This window comes from Rhinopithecus roxellana, chromosome 9 (assembly GCF_007565055.1).
Source record: "Rhinopithecus roxellana isolate Shanxi Qingling chromosome 9, ASM756505v1, whole genome shotgun sequence".
Classification (NCBI taxonomy): domain Eukaryota; kingdom Metazoa; phylum Chordata; class Mammalia; order Primates; family Cercopithecidae; genus Rhinopithecus; species Rhinopithecus roxellana.
In genome coordinates this window covers 112,477,539-112,498,541 of record NC_044557.1, presented here as the reverse complement: position 1 = coordinate 112,498,541, position 21,003 = coordinate 112,477,539, and the positions used below count along the sequence as shown (strand labels likewise).

Sequence of the window (21,003 nt, the reverse complement as noted above, 5' to 3'; positions counted from 1 at the left end):
TCCTAGAACATTCTGAGCTGTCAATCTTTCCACCTTTTTTTATCTGTCAACATGCTCCCATCTGCTTGGTTTTCTAGAAATTCATTGAAAGCTGTTGTCGGTTTCTCAATACCCCTCCTCATCCCTTTCCTCCTCTCATTGCTATTCTAAGTGTATTCCTTTTATTACATAAATGGTATTAATTCAGCAAACTCCTGGGAGGGATTGCAGTGACTTAATGCTCAATCCTTTTTGTACTTTCTGGCTGTAATTTTATATGAATAGGTGCATATTCTTTGTAAGAGTGCTTTAAAATGTACATATATATATACACACACACACGAACAAAATCAATTTCTAATATAATAAGTTGTATGTATATTTTTGAATTAATGGTATTTTTTCAGTAAGATAATCTTTCATCATTTTATCAAGAATGTGTGACCTAAAAAAGTGAACTAAAGCAGGAAAACACTCAGTTCCTTCTGGATTTAATGACTTAAGGATATCTGTGCCATTCAACTAAGAAAAGCAGCCATTTTTATTTCATGGAGGGGGAAGGAAGTTTATGGAATGTTTTGGGTGGGTGTGTAGATTGATAAGTTTAGTTTTAGAAATGTTGATTTTGACACAGCATGGTTAAAGGCAGATGTCTAGTATGTAGTTGAACACAGATTTACAGATCAGGAAGTTCTAGTCTTCATATATGGTCATTAACTATGTTTATGAAATTACCCAGAAAACAAACAATTTACAAGGGCAAAGAAGAGAATTCTGGAAAATACAAACATTTAACAATGGGGGACAGAAAACAAACCTTAGAGACTGTACAGGAGTGTTCCATCATGTCAAATGCTAAGATGTCCAGTAGGAACAGGACTGAAAAGTATGCACTGGCTTTAGTATTAAAAATAAAGTGAAGCAGCAAAGTGGTGAAGAAGGCCAGATGTCAGTGAATGTGTAGTAGCACTACCCCCGACTCCTGTGTGAGTGTCTCTAGAGGCTATGTCAGATGGGAGAAAGGATAACTCAGTCAGACTGGAAATTTTGCTGGATGGATGAGGTGGAAGGAAAAGGATCCGGAATTGAGATTCCTGACAAGAGTTGGAAACACTTCACTCAGTTCAGGATGAAGAGGGAAACGTGAACTTAAGGTGTGTCTAAAAGCTTAATAGTACAGAAAGAATTTCAGAGTAAGGGAGTGAGTAGGCTGGATGGACAGGAAGTTGGGGGTCAGAGAATGAGCACTGCTACACATGCGAAGGTGTTAGGCAGTAACAAGTTGTAAGAATGGCAACAAGAGTGAGTAGGTGGCTTCAGAGTGCGGAGTCCAGATCACTGGGCTGGAGAAGGAAAAGGAACTGGATTAAGGTGTTAAATTGGCTAATCACATGGACTGTAAGCGTATCTGAGATGACGAGAAGTGTTAGGAAAGACTGAGAGCTAGTTTCCAAATTTTTCCTTAAATTTCGGGAAAAATTTGATTCAGCAACTGGAAGAAGAGAATCTAACAAGTAGCAAGTGGCAAACTCATCCCTGTCTAAAAAAATCAGGATTCCCAAAAGGGTGATACGTTGGGGTACATTCAAAGATGAGAATCAATTTCAGGTTTGAGTGCCTATTAATTTACTGTGCAGGATGTACGCAACACAAGAAAGATGAAGATGCAAAAGTGTTCCTTAGGTAATTCAAAGTTAAGTATATAACCTCCCAACCCCATTCTACTCCACGATAAGATTGCATTAATAATCTTTGTCCAACGTTGACTGGAAAAAATTTGTTTCTGTATTTTCCTAATCATACAATAAGGAAACACACCACTTCTACTTTTTATTATATCTTTAAACACATGCTTACCTGATTCTTCTTAGGAAGTGTTCTCTTTGTACACTTCGTTTCTTGAGACTTCCTCCTATTACTTTTCTTTTCTTTACAAGGCTGAACTTCTGTATTCAATAAGTTGCAAACATTTTCTTCTACAAAACTGACCAATTGCTATAAAGAAAGTGTAAAGTAAGGATACCATAAAGCACAAGCAATTACATGATAATGTGCAGCTCTCAATCTTGTTGTGCTTCCCAGGATGCTTCTACCACTTTAGATCCCATTTCTTAATTCACAGATCCTATTAAAAGCACTTTGATGAAAATTGGTGGAAATGGTAATTACCAATCTCTGAATCATCAAATGCAGACCCAGAAGCGTATATTACATCACCCAATTATATTGGGGAAGAAAGAAAAAAACAGCTTAAGAATTCGTTAATTTATTCATTCATCAACTACTCATTAAGAACCTACAATTTAGCACCTAACTGCTGGGTTATGGGGACAAAATCATGAATTTTTAGATTATCTAGGTTTGAATCCTGGGTTTAACATCCAACCATATAAGCTAAATACCCCATGAAAGTATATGTTTATACTTTATAATGTTATAAACAAAAATCCAAATTTTATCTAATTTAACAAAATAGCAAAAAACATGCATTCAATGGGAGTTATGCTTATATATAACTCACAGGTGAAACCAAGTGTTAAAACTCAAACAGATTGAAGCACAATTTTAAAAAGGTTATACTTATATCATTTTCTGGTTCTGTTAATTACATGCTGATCCTCTCCACTTTCACCTCAATGAAATTCATAAAATCATACAGATCCCAAACAAATTTTGTTAACTTCCATGTTAACACAGCTCTGAAAGCAGCTTTTTTTTGAGACGGAGTCTCGCTCTGTCGCCCAGGCTGGAGTACAGTGGCCAGATCTCGGCTCACTGCAAGCTCTGCCTCCCGGGTTCCCCCTATTTTCCTGCCTCAGCTTCCCGAGTAGCTGGGACTACAGGCTCCCGCCACCTCGCCCGGCTAATTTTTTGTACTTTTTAGTAGAGACGGGGTTTCACTGTGTTAGCCAGGATGGTCTTGATCTCCTGACCTCGTGATCTGCCCGTCTCGGCCTCCCAAAGTGCTGGGATTACAGGCTTGAGCCACCGTGCCCGGCCCAAAGCAGCTTTTTAGATTTTTCTTCTAATAGAATTAAAATCAAATCAGAAACACATTATCACCTTATAGGTTACATGCTAGGTAGGATAAAGTATTAGTTTTTTTTTTTTTGAGACGGAGTCTTGCTCTGTTGCCCAGGCTGGAGAGCAGTGGCACGATCTCGGCTCACGGCAAGCTCCACCTCCCAGGTTCATGCCTTTCTCCTCCTGCCTCAGCCTCCCTAGTAGCTGGGACTACAGGCACCCGCCACCACGTACGGCTAATTTATTTTTGTATTTTTAGTAGAGACGCGGTTTTACCGTGTTAGCCAGAATGGTCTCGATCTCCTGACCTCATGATTTGCCTGCCTCGGCCTCCCAAAGTGTTGGGATTACAGGCATGCGCCACGGCACCCGGCCAAAGTATTAGTTCTTAATGACACTGATTAAACCAAGATTTCACCCATTATCATTTGACAACGAAAACAGAAAAAGTATATTGCACGATTTAAAAACAAGTATGTTGTGCCAAACACAAACACTTACATTTCTTCTGTTAGAAGTCCTTGTTATTCTACCAACTTTATGAGAGGATATTTTCTCATGGTTATTTGAAGAACTAAAGGTATCCGTGCCTGATAAGACAAAGACAGAATCAGGGTAGGAAACCAAAAATTATAACATGCATCTTCCTTTGGAAACACTGTGTTTAGGATATCCACCTTTAATATCATATGTAAACAAAAAAAAGAAGTCAAGCAGCAGAAATTTTGAAATCCAATTTTTTTTTCGTTTTAAAAAACTTTAAGTTTACTGGATACTCAGAAACTTTCACCACTTTCCATGGTGACTGCTTAACATATTACCAAGCTAAGACAGCAGAATAAATCACATTATAATAAATGCATGTATTTTCATGAACGTCCATTTATTCCACGATATTTTGTATAATGAAATCACAATAAAGGACATTAAGATAACTATGAAAATACTTTACTTGTTTTAAATTTTATTTAAAGTGTAGGATAGGAAAATTTTATTTTGACCACTTTTCTTCTTTGAGATGGAGTCTCACTCTGTCACCCAGGCTGGAGTGCAGTGGTGCAATCTCAGCTCACTGCAACCTCCGTCTCCTGGATTCAAGAGATGCTGCTGCCTCAGCCTCCTGAGTAGCTGAGATTATAGGCACCCACTACCATGCCTGGCTAATTTTTTTTTTTGTATTTTCAGTAGAGACCAGGTTTCACCATGTTGGCAAGGTTGGTCTCAAACTCCTGACCTCAAGTGATCCACCTGTCTCAGCCTCCCAAAGTGCTGGGATTACAGGCATGAGCCACCGCGCCTGGCATGTGACTTTTAATGATATAAATGAAAGGCATATAATGTGTTTAAGGGTATGGGATTTGTAACGTGATAGACTGTAGTTCAAATTTTAGCTCTAACTTAGTAACGCACGGCTTGGAGTCTACTATGTTTGGTTTGTGTCAACAAGAAGCCATTAAAGGGTTTCCACCAGGGAGGACACCTGAATAAAGATGCCCGTCCCATGACATCTGCCAGCTAAGTCCTGGTTTGTCAGAAAAGATGGGAGCAATCTCTGTTGCTTTGTCATAATCATAAAAAATCCAGAGACCTTGGAAAGCACATGTGCTAAAAATGCCACATTAATGTTGAGGAAAAAGTCTGGATATTCAAGAATGATCCTTATAATACAGATATCAGTTCTGTAAACTGTGAATAGCAGTTTGTCATTGATACTTACGAGTTCAGAAGCTAACTCCACTGCTTCTAGCAACTAACGAAATGGGGATTCCATCTGAGGAAGTGAACTGTGGGTGATTATGAAGTATGAGGCTTGGAATGGAAAAGGGATGGACGAATAGCTTCATGTCAGCTTTCCAATACTATTAGGTTTTTTTAAACCAAGTATATGTTGCGGTAACAAATACGAAATTTTTAAAAGAAAATAAAAATAGTCAACATATACACACATAAAAAATGACACTTATGATTTTAAGGTAAACAAAAGTTACTACCTGAAAGGGTTTCAGAGATTGATGACTTATTAGGAGAACTCAGAACGGCAAATGATACTTGAAGTGGTTCTATGTTTTCCTAAACAAAGGAAAAAAGAGTAGAAGTTAGATATCTTTAAAAGCAGTGAATATATAATGTGCCCAAAAGAAAAGTAAGAATTTATTTTGGTAGGAGAAACTATAATAAACATAAAGATGGGTAATCAATAAAAGATTCTAAAAGTCAAAGCAAAACAAATATATTGAATAGAAAAATGTATGTACATCACTTACCAATCATGTTTGCAATTGAAGGTTTACTAACTGCAATCCATCAAACTATTAAGAAAATTTATAAGCGAAAGTACACATAATGATCTGCTGCTAAATTTCTAACTCCTATAAAGAAAATTTAAAAATTCATTCATAAACACAATCTAATGCTATAACATTACTCAGGAAATTCAAGGGTAAGATGGCAATATAAATACACAGAGCAAATCTTTTCCACATAATTGCTGGTAAGACATTAACTATTGGTTTTGCATAGACAACATTTGTCACTTTGAAGAAATTCTCTTTTATTACCATTTTGCTCAGAGGTTTTTTTTTTTTATTATTATTATACTTTAAGTTCTAGGGTACATGTGCATAACGTGCAGGTTTGTTACATATGTATACTTGTGCCATGTTGGTGTGCTGCACCCATCAACTCGTCAGCACCCATCAACTCGTCATTTACACCAGGTATAACTCCCAATGCAATCCCTCCCCCCTCCCCGCTCCCCATGATAGGCCCTGGTGTGTGATGTTCCCCTTCCCGAGTCCAAGTGATCTCATTGTTCAGTTCCCACCTATGAGTGAGAACATGCGGTGTTTGGTTTTCTGTTCTTGTGATAGTTTGCTAAGAATGATGGTTTCCAGCTGCATCCATGTCCCTACAAAGGACACAAACTCATCCTTTTTTATGGCTGCATAGTATTCCATGGTGTATATGTGCCACATACATTTTCTTAATCCAGTCTGTCACAGATGGACATTTGGGTTGATTCCAAGTCTTTGCTATTGTGAATAGTGCCGCAATAAACATACGTGTGCATGTATCTTTATAGCAGCATGATTTATGATCTTTTGGGTATATACCCAGTAATGGGATGGCTGGGTCATATGGTACATCTAGTTCTAGATCCTTGAGGAATCGCCATACTGTTTTCCATAATGGTTGAACTAGTTTACAATCCCACCAACAGTGTAAAAGTGTTCCTATTTCTCCACATCCTCTCCAGCACCTGTTGTTTCCTGATTTTTTAATGATTGCCATTCTAACTGGTGTGAGATGGTATCTCATTGTGGTTTTGATTTGCATTTCTCTGATGGCCAGTGATGAGGTTTTGTTTTTTAAATGAGAAATAGATACTAGATTTTGTTAAATGCTTTTTCTGCATCTACTCAGATGACCATATTTCTGTCTTAGTCTCTTAACAAGGCGAATTACACTGATTGTTTTTCAAACACAACATAACTTTGCAGCCCAAGGCTAAATCTCACATGGTTATGATGTATTTTATCTTTTTACATATTGCTATGTTTACAAGGATACAGAACTGTAGTTTTCTTCTCTTGCAATGCCCGTCTGATTTTAGCACCAGGTTAATGCTGAAATCACAATGCTGACATCAATTAACCTACTCCTTCAATTTGTGGAAAAACTTGTGTAGAATTAGTATTTTAACTTGTTCAAATGTTTGGTAGTATTCATCAGTAAAATCATCAAAAACTAGCCAGGCATGGTGATGTGTGCCCATAGTCCCAGCTACTTGGGAGGCTAAGATGGAAGGATACGGGAGGATAGCTTGAGCCTGGGAGGTTGAGGCTGCAGTGAGCCATGATCACACCACTGCACTCCAGCTTGGGTGACAGAGTAAGACCCTACCTCAAAAAAAAAAAAAAAAAAAAAAAAAAAAAAAAAATCATCTATACCTAGAGTTTTCTTTGTGGGAAAGTTTAACTAAAATTTAAATGTCTTAAGTTGATATAGGGCTACTGAGGTTATTTATTTCACCTTTAGTGAGTTTTGGTAGTTTGTCTTCCAAGGAATGTATCCAGTTTACCTAAGTTGTTAAATTCATTGGTATAAATATGTTCAATATGTACAAGGAGTCAGGGAAGTATTATTTGTAATGGGGAAAAATTCATAAAAACCTACATACAATAGAGATTAATTTAAACCATGGCATATCATTTAGTGTATCTCATTATTTCAAAGCACAGTTATTGCTCATGCAAAGCAGGTGAAGCCTGATGAAAATACAGGCAAGTTTGTTCCATGCTTTTCACACTTACAAGATTCTCCCCCTTGTCATCAAAATCTGGTTGAGGTAATGGCTCAGGAACAGGTGACTGCTCAAGCAGCAGGGAACTGAGACCATCGAAGTCCTTTTTACAAACAGGTGTTCCTCCTTTACGCAATGGAGTATTTGCTGGCAAAGATTCATCAAACACTTCCGGGCTTAAGTCCTCTCCAAAAGTAACTCTCTTCCTCTTCCTCATATTTAGAAAGGCCGGTGCTTCAAAATTTTCTTCATCTTCTGTAATTAGATAATAAATGAGAGTAACTGAAAAATTAAGCTATATTTCTTATCTAAAAGGCATATACTAGAATCTTTTAAAGTGATTATATTCAGCTATTATTTGTATAATAGCTAGTAAAGTAAAGCTACAAAATAATTGTTGGTAGAGCAAATTCAAAATGGAGAAGACAAGCACATTTACAATTAAAATATGGTAACAGATTTCCAAGTAAAAATGTGCATATCTTAAACGTTTATAAAATTGAAATATAAATTTTCTTACAAATCCCACCACTACGTAAAAATGGATCCATGAAATGGACAGACCAATTCTGAGGCTCTCCAAGGAGATTCTATTCCTCTCAACTGTTCTTCATTCACGTGTTATTTCAGAAACATTAAGGCATTGAAAATTTCATATATTATAGCAGGTTTATTAACAAGAAAATGATATCCTCAAGCTTAAAAACAAGAATGAATTTCTTACTTGCTTCTTTATCTTTGCAACAGTTTGGGAGATTTGAGATTAAGCTGGGATGAGTCCCATCATCATCACAGACATTGTTACAGTGTTCCTAAACAGAATAAACATCAGTGAATCATTTTACATATAGAAATACATAGATGTCGTCATTAAAAATGGCAGTTTTTGAAATTCTCTGTCAGCTGCAGATAGATACTCCTGTATGAAAGATTACCTTTATTTTCAATAACTGTCCTGGCTCAAAACCATGATATCAGGCACAAATCATAACTACGTCCCCTACAAACCACTTTAGAACACAGCATTTCAGGGCAAAATTGAAGCACAGGAATCAATAAACGTGGATCAAATTCATTCAATGTTTGATCTAGCAAGTAAAGTTAAGGAAAACATCAGTAGCTAGAATAACAGCATATGGTTATCGCTTGGTATCTATGGGAGATTCGTTTTAGGGTACCCTAAGATACCAAAATCCACGGATGCTCAAGTCCCTTTTATAAAATGGCACCGTATTTACATACAACTTGAACACATCCTCCCGTATACTTTAAATACTACTTATAATATCTAATACAATGTAAATGTCATGTCAAAGAATACTTTTTATTCATTTATTTTTGAGACAAGGTCTGGCTCTATCACCCAGGCTGGAGTGCAATGGTGCAATCTCAGGTCACTGTAACCTGTCTCCCATCTCAGCCTCCCGAGTAGCTGGGACTACAGATGCGCACTACCACACCCAGCTAATTTCTGTATTTTTCTGCAGAGATGAGGTTTCGTCATGTTGCCCAGGCTGGTCTCGAACCCATGAGCTCAAGCAATCTGTGTGCCTCGGCCTCCCAAAGTGCTGGGATTACAGCTAGGAGCCACTGTGCCCAACCTAAAAGAATACTTTTAAATGGCATTGTTATATGGTATTGTTAATATGTATCGTATGATGCTGTTATATGTTATTGTTTTTATGTGTTTTGTGACTTTTTTTTCCTGATAATTTTTGATCTGTGGTTGGTTTAATCCATGGATGCAGAACCCATGGATTTGAAGGCTACATGTACCATATATGGTGTCAGATGAGGAAAACTATATAAATGATCTGAGATAGAAGAATTGCACTAAAATAAGAAAAAAGCCAACAGTTAAATGGTATAACATCGTGTTCTATCTTTTAAACATGCGAACCACACCTATTCCTGGTATTTAAATCTTTTTACGTTACTATATTCTTGAGGAAGAAACAACGAAAGAAGGTAGCAGTTGTCCCTGTGTGTTTCTCCAAATGAAGATTACAGTGTAGGCAAGTTAGGAAGGAAGGGATATTGTAAGCCCCGTAGAAAAAGACAGAACAAGCCTAAACACAGGGCCCCTGGAGCTCAGCAGGAGATAGCCAGGCCTACAGACTGGATCAAAGGTCCCTCTTAATCACCACCTACTCGTCTAGCCTCCACCTAAACCTCTGACCAGTCCTTGTTATCAAGAATTCCTCATTTTCTCCTGTACATCCAATTCTAAGAACAGTACCTGCTCTAAGAAATAGTCCTGCCCCAAATAAACCTCCTTCATCTGTCTCTCAAGTCAGTTCATTTTTCTGACCAGGAAAATGCACATACCAATATTGCAAAATAAGTTAACTTATACAACAAAGCTCATGTTTACTTTTAGATTTATTTTTAACTGAAACAATCAGAAAAGTCAGCAAACAACTCACAATTTATATGCCTCCCAATATTTGCCATCTTAGTATAAAGATCATTAGTTGTAAATGTTTCATTTTCCTTTTTTTTTGAGACGGAGTCTCACTCTGTTGCCCAGGCTGGAGTGCAGTGGCCCAATCTTGGCTCACTGCAAGCTCTGCCTCCCAGGTTTAAGCCATTCTCCTGCCCCAGCCTCTTGAGTAGCTGCGACTACAGGCGCCCGCCACCTCGCCTGGCTAATTTTTTGTATTTTTAGTAGAGACGGGGTTTCACCCTGTCAGCCAGGATGGTCTCTATCTCCTGACCTCGTGATCCACCTGCCTCGGCCTCCCAAAGTGCTGGGATTACAGGCGTTGAGACACTATGCCTGGCCAGTTGTGTTTTCATATGATTCTAATGACAAGACTTAATACTTGCTGTGTCATATTGTTATAAAATAAGAGTTGCACGGATCATTCAGATGTTAAGTCTTTTTGAGAAGATATGAACAAACAGCGCTGTGTGTATTACAGATCCAAACCAGCTTTTTTTTTTTGGCCCAGACTGGTCTCAAACTCCTGGGCTCAAGCGATCCTTCAGTCTTGGCCTTCCAAAGTCAGGGGATTACAGGTGTGTGGCCACAAATCACCTCTTTAACCAAAATTATTAAAGCTTTATAAATAGCAACTGACCATCAATGATCCATGTAAATAGAAGGTAATTTAGTTCCTTTTGGCTTCAGAACAGATTAGAACAGGCTTGTAGGCATACTTGTATGTTAAAATGTTTATGGTTTGAAAAAAAGATTTGTATTTCTGGGGTGCCAGACACTCGTGGTGATTTTATAGTATCCCATTTAACGCTCAAATTACTCTAAAAGTAGTTACCAACTTTACATTTTTATGGATAAGGAAACCAGGCACAGAAAGGTCAAATAATTTGCTCAGTGACTATGTTTCCAAGTCAAGATCTGAAACTTGGCATTTTGACTCCTGAGGCTATTCTCTCAACCTCTCATGGACTGACAGCCTGTCACAGATTTTAACAGTAGACTTATCTGGGTTCACTTAACAACCTACAAGCCTAAGTGTATGTCAAACAGGTCCTATACCTTTCTGGGAGCACTACTGCTGTATATATATGCCAGAACTATCAATAGAAACTACTCAATAAATGCCAGCTAGTTCCTATCAACTTCCTCTTTCCTCATATTGACTGGGCTTAGACAAAAAAGGATGGCTATAAGAGGTACTTTTAATACCAAATATTTTGGGAGGAATAATCAGTTTAACAGACTGACACATTAATTATGATTAAGTAATTAATATCACTTATATAATTACATAAATCAATAATGTTACTGCAATAAGATTATGTAAGATTATGACCCTTTATAAACTACAGTCTACTTATATTAAATTCTGCATACTATATAGTGTATTTAATTCTTTAAAAATAAGAACAAAAAGGAACTACACAGTGTTGTCAATAAGAAAAGATAAGGAAAAAAATTCACAATAAGACAGGTAAGACATTTCCTTTTAAACTAGTATGAAATATGACATTTCAAGGGTATTACTTTGAACGAAAATGCATTTTTATTCATTTGCTTTAGGAAATTTAACTCTCTTCTTACCTGTAAGCTCTCTAGACACATCTTAACAGAGGGTTTCTTCAGTACAGAACGAAGTACAAAGGTCTTAGGGGTGGAAAGGTCCCTCCTGCACGCTGGAGTAGCTGGTGACCTGACATCAGGGACTGCGTCTGAGCTCACTTCTGCTGTGAACATGTCAGGCGAAACGGCATCGCTTGATCCTTTGCCCACTACACAGTCAGCAACCTTCAGTGCTTCAAGATAAACATGTAAACTTGAGAGGAGGAAGATCTCTTAAATCTGTTTGTTCTAGACCAAAAATATATTGTGTATTTGCAAAGATAATAACGTGCTATGAAGAAATTCAAACCTAATATAACCTGATTAGGCAGTAACGTCTGGGATTTCATTTGGAAAGAAAAAAGGAGGTAAAGAAGCAGCATTGGTCAGTTTTTACCTCAAATATGACTATGAAGGGTAAAGTGGGTATGGGGATTTGGCTCCCCAGGAAATCTCTGAGTCAGAGTTTGAAAGAAGGTATCATGAATCAGCTATAAGCTATTAGTGTGCCTCTACTCATGACACCTACTACTTGGACCATAAAAATTAATCTGAGCCAAGCACTGACTAATAAGCAATTTTATTGCTAGAGTCACAGGCATTTCAACATTCGAGGGTGGCAGGAATGAGAAGAGAAAGATCATCACACCAAACTACAAACACACTGTATGTGCCCCAAACAGGCATGGCTTTTCTTCCCAAATTCTTCCCACAGGAGAACGTTGCCTTATGATTAAGTGATCCATTTAACAAATACACGATGTGGCAGGCACTCCTCTAGGTGCTGAAGAAGTAAAGATGAGCACACCCCATCAACCAGCACGGAATAAGCAGGGATTATAATATCTCACAGCAGGGAGGAGGGAGAGGGAAGGAGTGGTGGCTATGAAGAGAAACATGAGGATCCTCAGGACAGAACCGCACTGTGGCTTGGCTGCACTGTGCTCACATGAATCCACACGTGATAAAAACCACATGGACTAAACATACACAAAAGTGTGTGCATGTAAAACTGGTGAAATCTGAAAACAAGTTGGTGGATTGTAGCAATGTCCATTTCCTGGTTGTGATATTAATATATTGTAGCTATGCAACATGTCACTACTGAGGGAAACTAGGTGAAGGGAATACTGGATTTCTTTATATTATTTCTTACAACTAGATAGCAAATTTAGTTATTTCAAATAAAAAGTTATATATATATACACACAACAAGTAGTTAATATATGCTATTAAAGAAAATAATGTAGTAAGAGAGGAATACAGTATGATAAGCTGGAAGGAAGTGCTACTGCTTTGGGTAAACAGAGAGCTCCTGAGCAGACACCTGAATAGAACGAGGTGAACCACACACTGATTTAGGAATGGACACTATGCACACAAAGCCAAGTGCAAAGACCTGAGGTAAAGATGTACCTGGCATAGCAGAGGCCCAGCAAGGCTGCTGTGGCTGGAACAGGGGGCATGGACAAGAGAGCTGAGAAATAAGCTCAGAGCAATGGTTCAGAACCAGGCCAGGGAAGGCCTAGTAGAAATAATATGTTCTTTGGCTACTTCTCTAAGTATAACAGGAAGTTGATAAAAGATTTTGAGGAGGGCAGTGAGATACTGTGACTTACATTTTAAAACCAGTGCTCTGGCTACTGTGTGAAAAACTGTAACAGGGGACTGGGGAAAGAGCGGAAGCAGGACAACTTCAGAGGACATATAAAACAATCCAGGCAGGAGATGGTGATGGCCTGGACCACACTGATAGGAATGCAAAAGGTGAGAAGGGGGTGGACATTTGACATATTTTGAAGACCCAACAGCATTTGCCAATGCGGTAACAAGTTTCATTTGAAAAAGAGAGGTATCAGTTGGGTGCAGTGGCTCGCACCTGTAATCCCAGCACTTTGGGAGACTGAGGTGGAATGGAAGGATCGCTTGAGCCCAGGAGTTGGTGACCAGCCTGGGCAACATAGTAGGATCCTGTATCTACCAAAAAAAAAAAAAAATTAGCTGGGCATGGTGGTATGCACCTGTGGTCCCAGCTACTAGGAAGGCTGAGACGGGAGGACTCCTTGAGCCCAGAAGGTTGAGGCTGCAGTGAGCCAAGATCACACCACACTGCACTCCAGCCTGGGTGACACAGCAAAGACTCTGACTTAAGAGAAAAAAAAAAGGGAAAAGAAAAAGAGAGGTATCAAGTTAAGTCCAATATTTGAGATACAGCAATGAGGTGAATGAGAGTGTCATTTACTAAGATGAAGAAAACAGAGATGAGCGGGTTTGTGAAGGAAAAAAATCATCAAGACCTATTGGACTATGTTTAGTTTGAGATGTTTATTAGGCATTCAAGTGAAGGTCATGAAAGGGAGCTGGGGACTTAATTCAAGAGTTCCAGGAAAAGACCACGGGCAACTATTTTAATTTGAAGTCAACAGCATGTGATAATGTCGCCTAGAAAGAGTCACCTAGAAAGAGTACACATTGGGTATCTTTTATCCAAATGCTTAGAATCACAAGTGTTTCAGATTACAATTTTTTTTCAGATTTTGAAATATTTGCATTCTACTTACCGGTCAAGCATCTCTAACCTGAAAATCCAGAAATGCTCCACTAACCATCTCCTTTGCGTGTCATGTCTGCACTCAAAAAGTTTCATAGTTGGCTGGGCGCGGTGGCTCACGCCTGTAATCCCAGCACTTTGAGAGGCCAAGGCGGGTGGATCACAAGGTCAGGAGATCAAGACCATCCTGGCAAACACGGTGAAACCCCGTCTCTACTAAAAATACAAAAAAAAATTAGCCAGGCGTGATGGCGGGCGCCTGTAGTCCCAGCTTCTCAGGAGGCTGAGGCAGGAGAATGGCGTGAACCCAGGAGGTGGTGGAGCTTTGCAGTGAGTGGAGATTGCGCCACTGTACTCCTGCCTGGGCGACAGAGCGAGACTCCGTCTCAAAAAAAAAAAAAAAAAAAGTTTCATAGTTTGGATTTTTGGCTTAGGGATGCTCAACCTGTATATAGAGAAAAAAGGTCCAAGCACTGAATGCAAAGGTCCGGGGGCATTCAAATATTTGAAGGTCAGGATGGAAGAAGAGGAGCAAAGAAAATACACAAAGAGGAAATGGTCAGTGATACACGGGAAAATGAGAATGACATCCTGAAACCCAGTGAGGAAAACGCTTCTCACAGGAGGGCCTGGTTATAGATGTCTATATCCATCCATAGTGCTGCTAAGACATCAAGGAGACGAATGTGTTGAGACTGACTACCACTGGGATGGCAGCCAGGAGATGGTGGGTCAACAAGGCCTATTTGGAGCTGGATCAAGAGAGAATGGGAGGCAAGGAGACAGAGTGCAGCCTTCTCTTAAAAGTTTTGCCTAAAGGAGAGTAAAGAAATGGTGTTCTGGCTAGAAGGGAATCCTGGGGCAAAGGGAAGTTTAAGATGGGATATTTTACAGCATCTAGTAGCTGAATAAGAAAAGTTAACAATTCAGAAAAGAGAGGGGACAACTCAGACACAAGATCCTTGGAAAGAGAAGGAGCAATGGGAATCAGTCCATAAAAAAGAGGGTGGAGGCCAGGCATGGTGGCTCATGTCTGTAATTCCAGCACTTTGGGAGGCCAAGGTGGGCAGATCACCAGAGATTAAGGAGTTTGAGACCAGACTGGCCAACATGGTGAGACAGCATCTCTACTAAAAATACAAAAATTAGCCAGGCGTGGTGGCGTGTGCCTGTAGTCCCAGCTACGCAGGAGGGCTGAGGCAGGAGAATGACTTGAACCCGGGAGGCAGAGGTTGTAGTGAGCTGAGGCCGCACCACTGCACTCCAGCCTGGGCGACAGAGTGAGACTCCATCTCAAAAAAAAAAAAAAAAGAGGCTGGCCCTACGTAAGAACATTGAGACCCTTTTGAAAGAGGAGCAAAGGTAGATACACACATACAGAGATGCAGGAGGGCTTAGGGGTGAGAGGCCTAAGACCTTTGCTCCCAACATCTCTTATTTTCTCAATGGTACAGGAAGCAAGGAACTGCAAAAGGCTACCAGGGAACTTTCTCTCAGATCACTCATGAGTAGAGCTGCCAGATTTGGCAAATAAAGATGCAGGGGCCCAGTTAAATCCGAATTATATCTAATTCCTTACATATATGTACTTTGATATAAAACAAAAATACTGGAGTGACGTGGGGGTAGATAGTGGAGTAAGAGTTCTGTGGCTTCATTCCTTGTTCCCAGAGAAATCCAATGAGCAACTGTCTGCAGGCAAAAATAACATCCTGAATATACCAGAATTTGGGAGTGAGGTTGAGACACCTCCTTGGACCCCAGAATGGAGAAAAGCCATAAACAAGTGGTAAGAAACTGTTCTGTTTGACTGTGCTGTCCCTCTCCCAACTGGCACAGTGCCACACACAGAGAATTCCCCTGGACCCACAGTTTCTACAGTGGGAAGAGTGAGTGAGAGGCAGACATTTGGCTTCCCCACCGTTCTGGGATCCTTTGCAGGTGCTGCATTCTTGTCTCGTCCCCCAGGAAACACTGGGAGTACTGGCAAGGCTGGACCACTGGGGGTCAGATAAAAACAAGGAATGTGGGATGGTGATCACAGCCACCAGAGCAAATTTTGGTGGTTTCCTGCATTCCAGCTAACAGAGATGCCACACCAGAGAAACCAGCAAGCTATGTTAAGCTGCAGGAAACATGGTTAGTGGTTCAAATCCCTGTCCAGCTTCCCCACACAGCTTGGGTGCTCCCATCAGGTCTTCCCCAGGTCCAGAGGCAACTATAGGTCAGCGATTGCCCACAGAGGAAATATCTGGCCCCTAGCTGTAAAGATGTGAGTCAACTAAGTTCTAGTGCTTGCAATGAAATATTTGCTTTTTTTTTTTTTTTTTTGAGATGAAGTTTCGCTGTGTCACACAGGCTCCAGTGCAGCGACGCAATCTCAGCTCACTGCAACCTCTGCCTCCGAGATTCAAGCAATTCTCCTGCCTCAGCCTCCTGAGTAGCTGGGATTACAGGCAGGTGCCACCACGCCCGGCTAATTTTTGTATTTTTAGTAGAGACAGGATTTCACTATATTGGTCAGGCTGGTCTCGAACTCCTGACCTCGTGATCTGCCCGCCTCAGCCTTCCAAAGTGCTGGGATTACAGGCGTGAGCTACTACACCCGGCCTAAATATTTGCATTCTGCTTACCAGTCAAGCATCTCTAACCTGAAAATCCAGAAATGCTCCAATAACCATCTCCTTTGAGTGTCATGCTGGCACTCAAAAAGTTTCAGAGTTTGGATTTTGAGTTAGGGGGAGCAACTGTAGGTCAGCAATTACCCATGAAAGGTACATCTGGGCCTACCCAATCCTAGAAGTGGAAAGGTGATCAAACTAAGCCCTTCTGCTGTCACTAAGCATTCCCCAAGCCAGGTAGTGTCAGTGATTACCTGTGGAAGGAGCATCTGTCCCTGCTCGACCCCAGCTGCAGAGAAGTGACTCTACCAAACCTCAGTGCTCTGCTTAACCCTTCCCTGGGCTGGGAGGCAAGCCGAAATCCACACACATCTGTGGAGTACAGCCTCAGGCCCTGCCCACCCTATGGGGCCAAGCAACAACCTCAAGCAGCCTCAGAGCCCATCACACGGTTCTGCCCAACTACAGATTCTAAACAATAGTACTGACCAGCCAAGGAAGACAACCTGCAACTCTGCCAAATCAGAGACAATCACAGAGCCCAGAGAGCAGCTCTACCTGACTGAGGCAAAGTCCAGCCAGTGATCTTACTAGACCATGGAGGATAGCTAGCAATATCATTTGACTTCAGAGCACAGGAAGCAACCAGAGAACCTGACACCAAAATACAAAGGATCACAAGAAACTACTATGGATAATTAAATGCCAACAAATTGGATAAAAGAAATGGATCATGAACAAATAGAAAATCTCAAAAGACCAATAATGAGTAAGATGACGACTGAATTAGTAACAAAAATCTCCCACCAAAAGAAAAGCCCAGGACCAGATGACTTTATTGCTGACTTCCATCAAACATTTAAAGAACTGACAAGTTTTCCCAAACACTTAAAAAAAAAAAAAAAAAGTAGAGAAAATACTTGCAAATACTTTCTTGTCATTTTACAAGGTTAGCAGTACCCTGCTACATACAAGAAAATTATACATCAATATCCCTGGTGAACAAAGATGCAAAAATCCTCCACAAAATATTAGCAAACCTAATTCAGGAACACATTAAAAGAATCATTCACCGTGATCAAATTAGATTTATCCCTGGGATGCAAGGATGGTTCAACATATCCAAATCTATGTGATACATGACATAAAGAAGATGAAAAATAAAAGTCATATGATCACCATTTATGTTTCCTTAAGCAGATCATTGTGAAATTATTCATAACTATTCTTTCGCCCTCTGCCCAGAAACCTTTTCTGTATCTGACAATTGCTGAGATTTGGGGAAAGGAGCAAATCATACTAGAAATTAGGACTCCCCTCCATGTATTATGATCATAGTCTCAAAGAAGCTACTATAAGGCATTCGTGGTGCTCTGAGCAGTGTTTCGTGTGTGTGTTTTAAACTGGTAGGAAACTGCGTGCATATTTATAAAAATAAAAAACTGGAAGAAATGAAAAAATATATATCAGAAATAGCCTGGCTTCAAATTTTAAGCACGCACAAATTCTGTCTCTGGGTATTATGAAGCTCTTATGTGAAACATGTTTCTTTGTAATGAAAACCACGTTAGAGATGTTTAGTAATCATATTGTTACTGGTACCAAGACTACTAAGGAAATGCCTTTGTACTTTAGGGAAGTACTTTTGGCATTTTATTATATAGACAGGAAAACTGAGATGTAGCCCCTCTCCTGGAAGGGCTGATTTTGAATAACTGCTCATATGATGTACATGTACTGATTACTGCCTATTTTAATAAACACTCTTGGAAAATGAAAAAAAAAAGACTGAAAACCATATGATCACCTCAATAGATTGGAGAAAAAGCATTTGACAAAATTGAACACAATATCACAATAAAAATTCTCAGATTAGGAACAGAATGTTCTTCAACACAGTAAAGGTCATACATGACAAACCTGTCACTAACATCATTCTTGTCAATGAAAAGCGTCCATTAATGGGTGAATGGATAAAGAAAACATGGTATATACACACAGGAGAATACTATTTAACCCTAAAAGCGGGGAGACTCTCATTTGGTAACAACATGGATGAATCTGGAAGAGATTTTGCTAAGTGAAACAAGCCAGGCACAAAAGACAAAAACTACATGATTTCATGTACATGAGGAATCTAACAAAGTTGAATTTATAGAAGTAAAGAGTTGAATAGTGGTTACCAGAGGCTGTAGAAGTGGTGAGGAAGGAAATGGGGAGTTGTTGATCAAAGAATACAAGGTTTCAGATAGACAAGTGGAATCAGTTTTGAGATCTATTACACAACAGTGTCTACAGTCAATATTAGTGTATCATATATTTCAAAATAACTAAGAGAGTAATTTTCAAATGTCTCATCATAAAAAAAAAGACAGGTAAGTGAAGTGAGGGACATGTTAATTAGCCTGATTTAATCATGCCACATTGTATAAATATATCAAAATATCATATTGTTCCCCATAAATATGTACAGTTATGGTTTGTCATTCAAAAATAATAGTAATACATTTAAGAAAAACAAAACAATTACATGACACATACACTATAAAATTATCTGTTGAAAACATAAATTATATGTATCTAAATTTTAAAAAGAAATAAAGGAAGGAGTGTTGGATATTTTAAGAGAAAAATAAGGTGTGAAAGTGTGTGGATTGATTAAGAAACGCACAGATGGGCTGGGAGCAGTGGCTCATGCCTGTAATTCCCACCCCTTTGGGAGGCCAAGGCGGGTAGATCACCTGTGATCAGGAGTTCAAGATCAGCCTGGCCAACATGGTGAAATCCCATCTCTACAATAATACAAAAATTAGCCGGGCATGGTGGCGGGTGCCTGTAATTCCACCTACTCGGGAGGCTGAGGTGGGAGAATGGCTTGAACCTGGGAAGCGGAGGTTACAGTGAGTTGAGACTGCGCCACTGCACTCCAGCCTGGGTGACACAGCAAGACTCTGTCTCAAAAAAAAAAAAAAAAGAAACAGCACAGAGCCATTTGGTTAAAAAAAAAACAAAAACAAAATTGAGACTATCAGCATACCAAATATTAGCAGCTCTGGGGCAGGTGCAGAGAACGCAGGGAGAGTCACTGAGTTGGATTTCTGGCTACATAGGTAAAACAGAGGAAGCAGAGGGGGTAAAGGAGATCGGAGGTGCCATGCAGGTCTCCCTAAGCTCCCCCCTAACAAGGGACACTTGATTCCATCTTAGAACATCTTTTTATTCTCCCTGAAGGTGCACTGTCTGGGGTGCCAACAAAAAACAACAGAGTTTAAAATACAGAAATCAACACCAGACTCCTTTCATCAAGGCCCCATCTACTATGGTAGATCTATTCTTCCCTGTCTAATTACAATATCTCTGAGTATGGCTTCATGGCATGCCTAAATAAAATTTTGGCCTGTGTGATGTCAACATTTCACATTGTAGAGTGAGGTGTTTAGTACGATGACAACTGTTAATCGCCACACTTCATACAATCTATAATCACTGTCACAGAGAATCTGTCACTCCTACGCAAAGTCCCATAAGAGCAAAGCAAAAAGAATTGTTAAGAAACCGTTGGGCCGGGCACAGTGGCTCATGCCTGTAATCCCAGCACTTTGGGAGGCCAAGACGTGGATCATGAGGTCAGCAGTTCAAGACCAGCCTGGCCAAGATGGTGAAACCCCGTTTCAACTGAAAATACAAAAAAATTAGCTGGGCACGGTGGCAGGTGCCTGTAATTCTAGCTACTCAGGAGGCTGAAGCAGAGAACTGCTTGAACCCAGGAGGCACAGGTTGCCGTGAGATGAGATTGCGCCATTGCACTCCAGCCTGGGCAACAGAGCGAGACTCCATCTCAAAAATAAGAAGAAGAAAAAAAAAAAGAAACTGTTGAAGGCAAGAACACCTTATTCTATCGTGGTAACAAACTCACAACTTTGTCCTGTGCAGGGGGACCATGCAGGTGCACATCCACCCATTTATCTTATGATTAAAATTCAAAGTCAGAGCAGAGGCTCACTACAAAATTGCTAAAAAAATTCTTTTTCAGCTTGAAGAAAAATAAGACAGAGAAACTCAGATCTTTAGGAATAAATGAAGAACATAAGAAATGGTGTATCTGGGTAAATATAAAAGACTATTTTTCTTCTCTTAACCTATTTAAAGCACATATAACTGTTTTGGCTGGGCACAGTGGCTCACGCCTATAATCCCAGGACTTTAGGAGGCCAAGACAGGTGGATTGCTGAAGGCAAGGAGTTGAAGCCCAGCCTGGCCAAAATGGCAAAATCCCATCTCTACTAAAAACATAAAATTAGCTGGGCATGGTGGTGCACGCCTATAATACCAGCTACTCAGGAGGCTAAAACACAAGAATGGCTTGAACCTGGCAGGGGGAGGTTGCAATGAGCCACGATCGCACCACTGCCCTCCAGCCTGGGCAACAGAGTAAGAAACTGCCTTAAAAAAAAAAAAAGGAAAAAAAAGCACATATAAC

The 21,003-nt window shown here is 39.8% G+C and overlaps 1 protein-coding gene across 3 annotated transcripts in view; it reads right to left on the bottom strand.

The window, feature by feature from the left end:
• Positions 1–21,003, bottom strand: part of CDCA2 (cell division cycle associated 2) — a 50,777-nt gene that overhangs the window by 17,487 nt on the left and 12,287 nt on the right. For 2 of the 3 annotated variants that reach the window (XM_030938214.1, XM_030938215.1), the window contains exons 8-13: positions 11,334–11,545; positions 8,031–8,118; positions 7,317–7,561; positions 4,992–5,073; positions 3,505–3,593; positions 1,837–1,974 (exon numbers count right to left, since the gene is read on the bottom strand). In XM_030938214.1, the coding sequence (XP_030794074.1) occupies positions 1,837–1,974; positions 3,505–3,593; positions 4,992–5,073; positions 7,317–7,561; positions 8,031–8,118; positions 11,334–11,545 (854 nt within the window). The remainder of the gene's footprint in view (positions 1–1,836; positions 1,975–3,504; positions 3,594–4,991; positions 5,074–7,316; positions 7,562–8,030; positions 8,119–11,333; positions 11,546–21,003) is intronic. The other variant, XM_010378147.2, reaches the window with a different exon arrangement.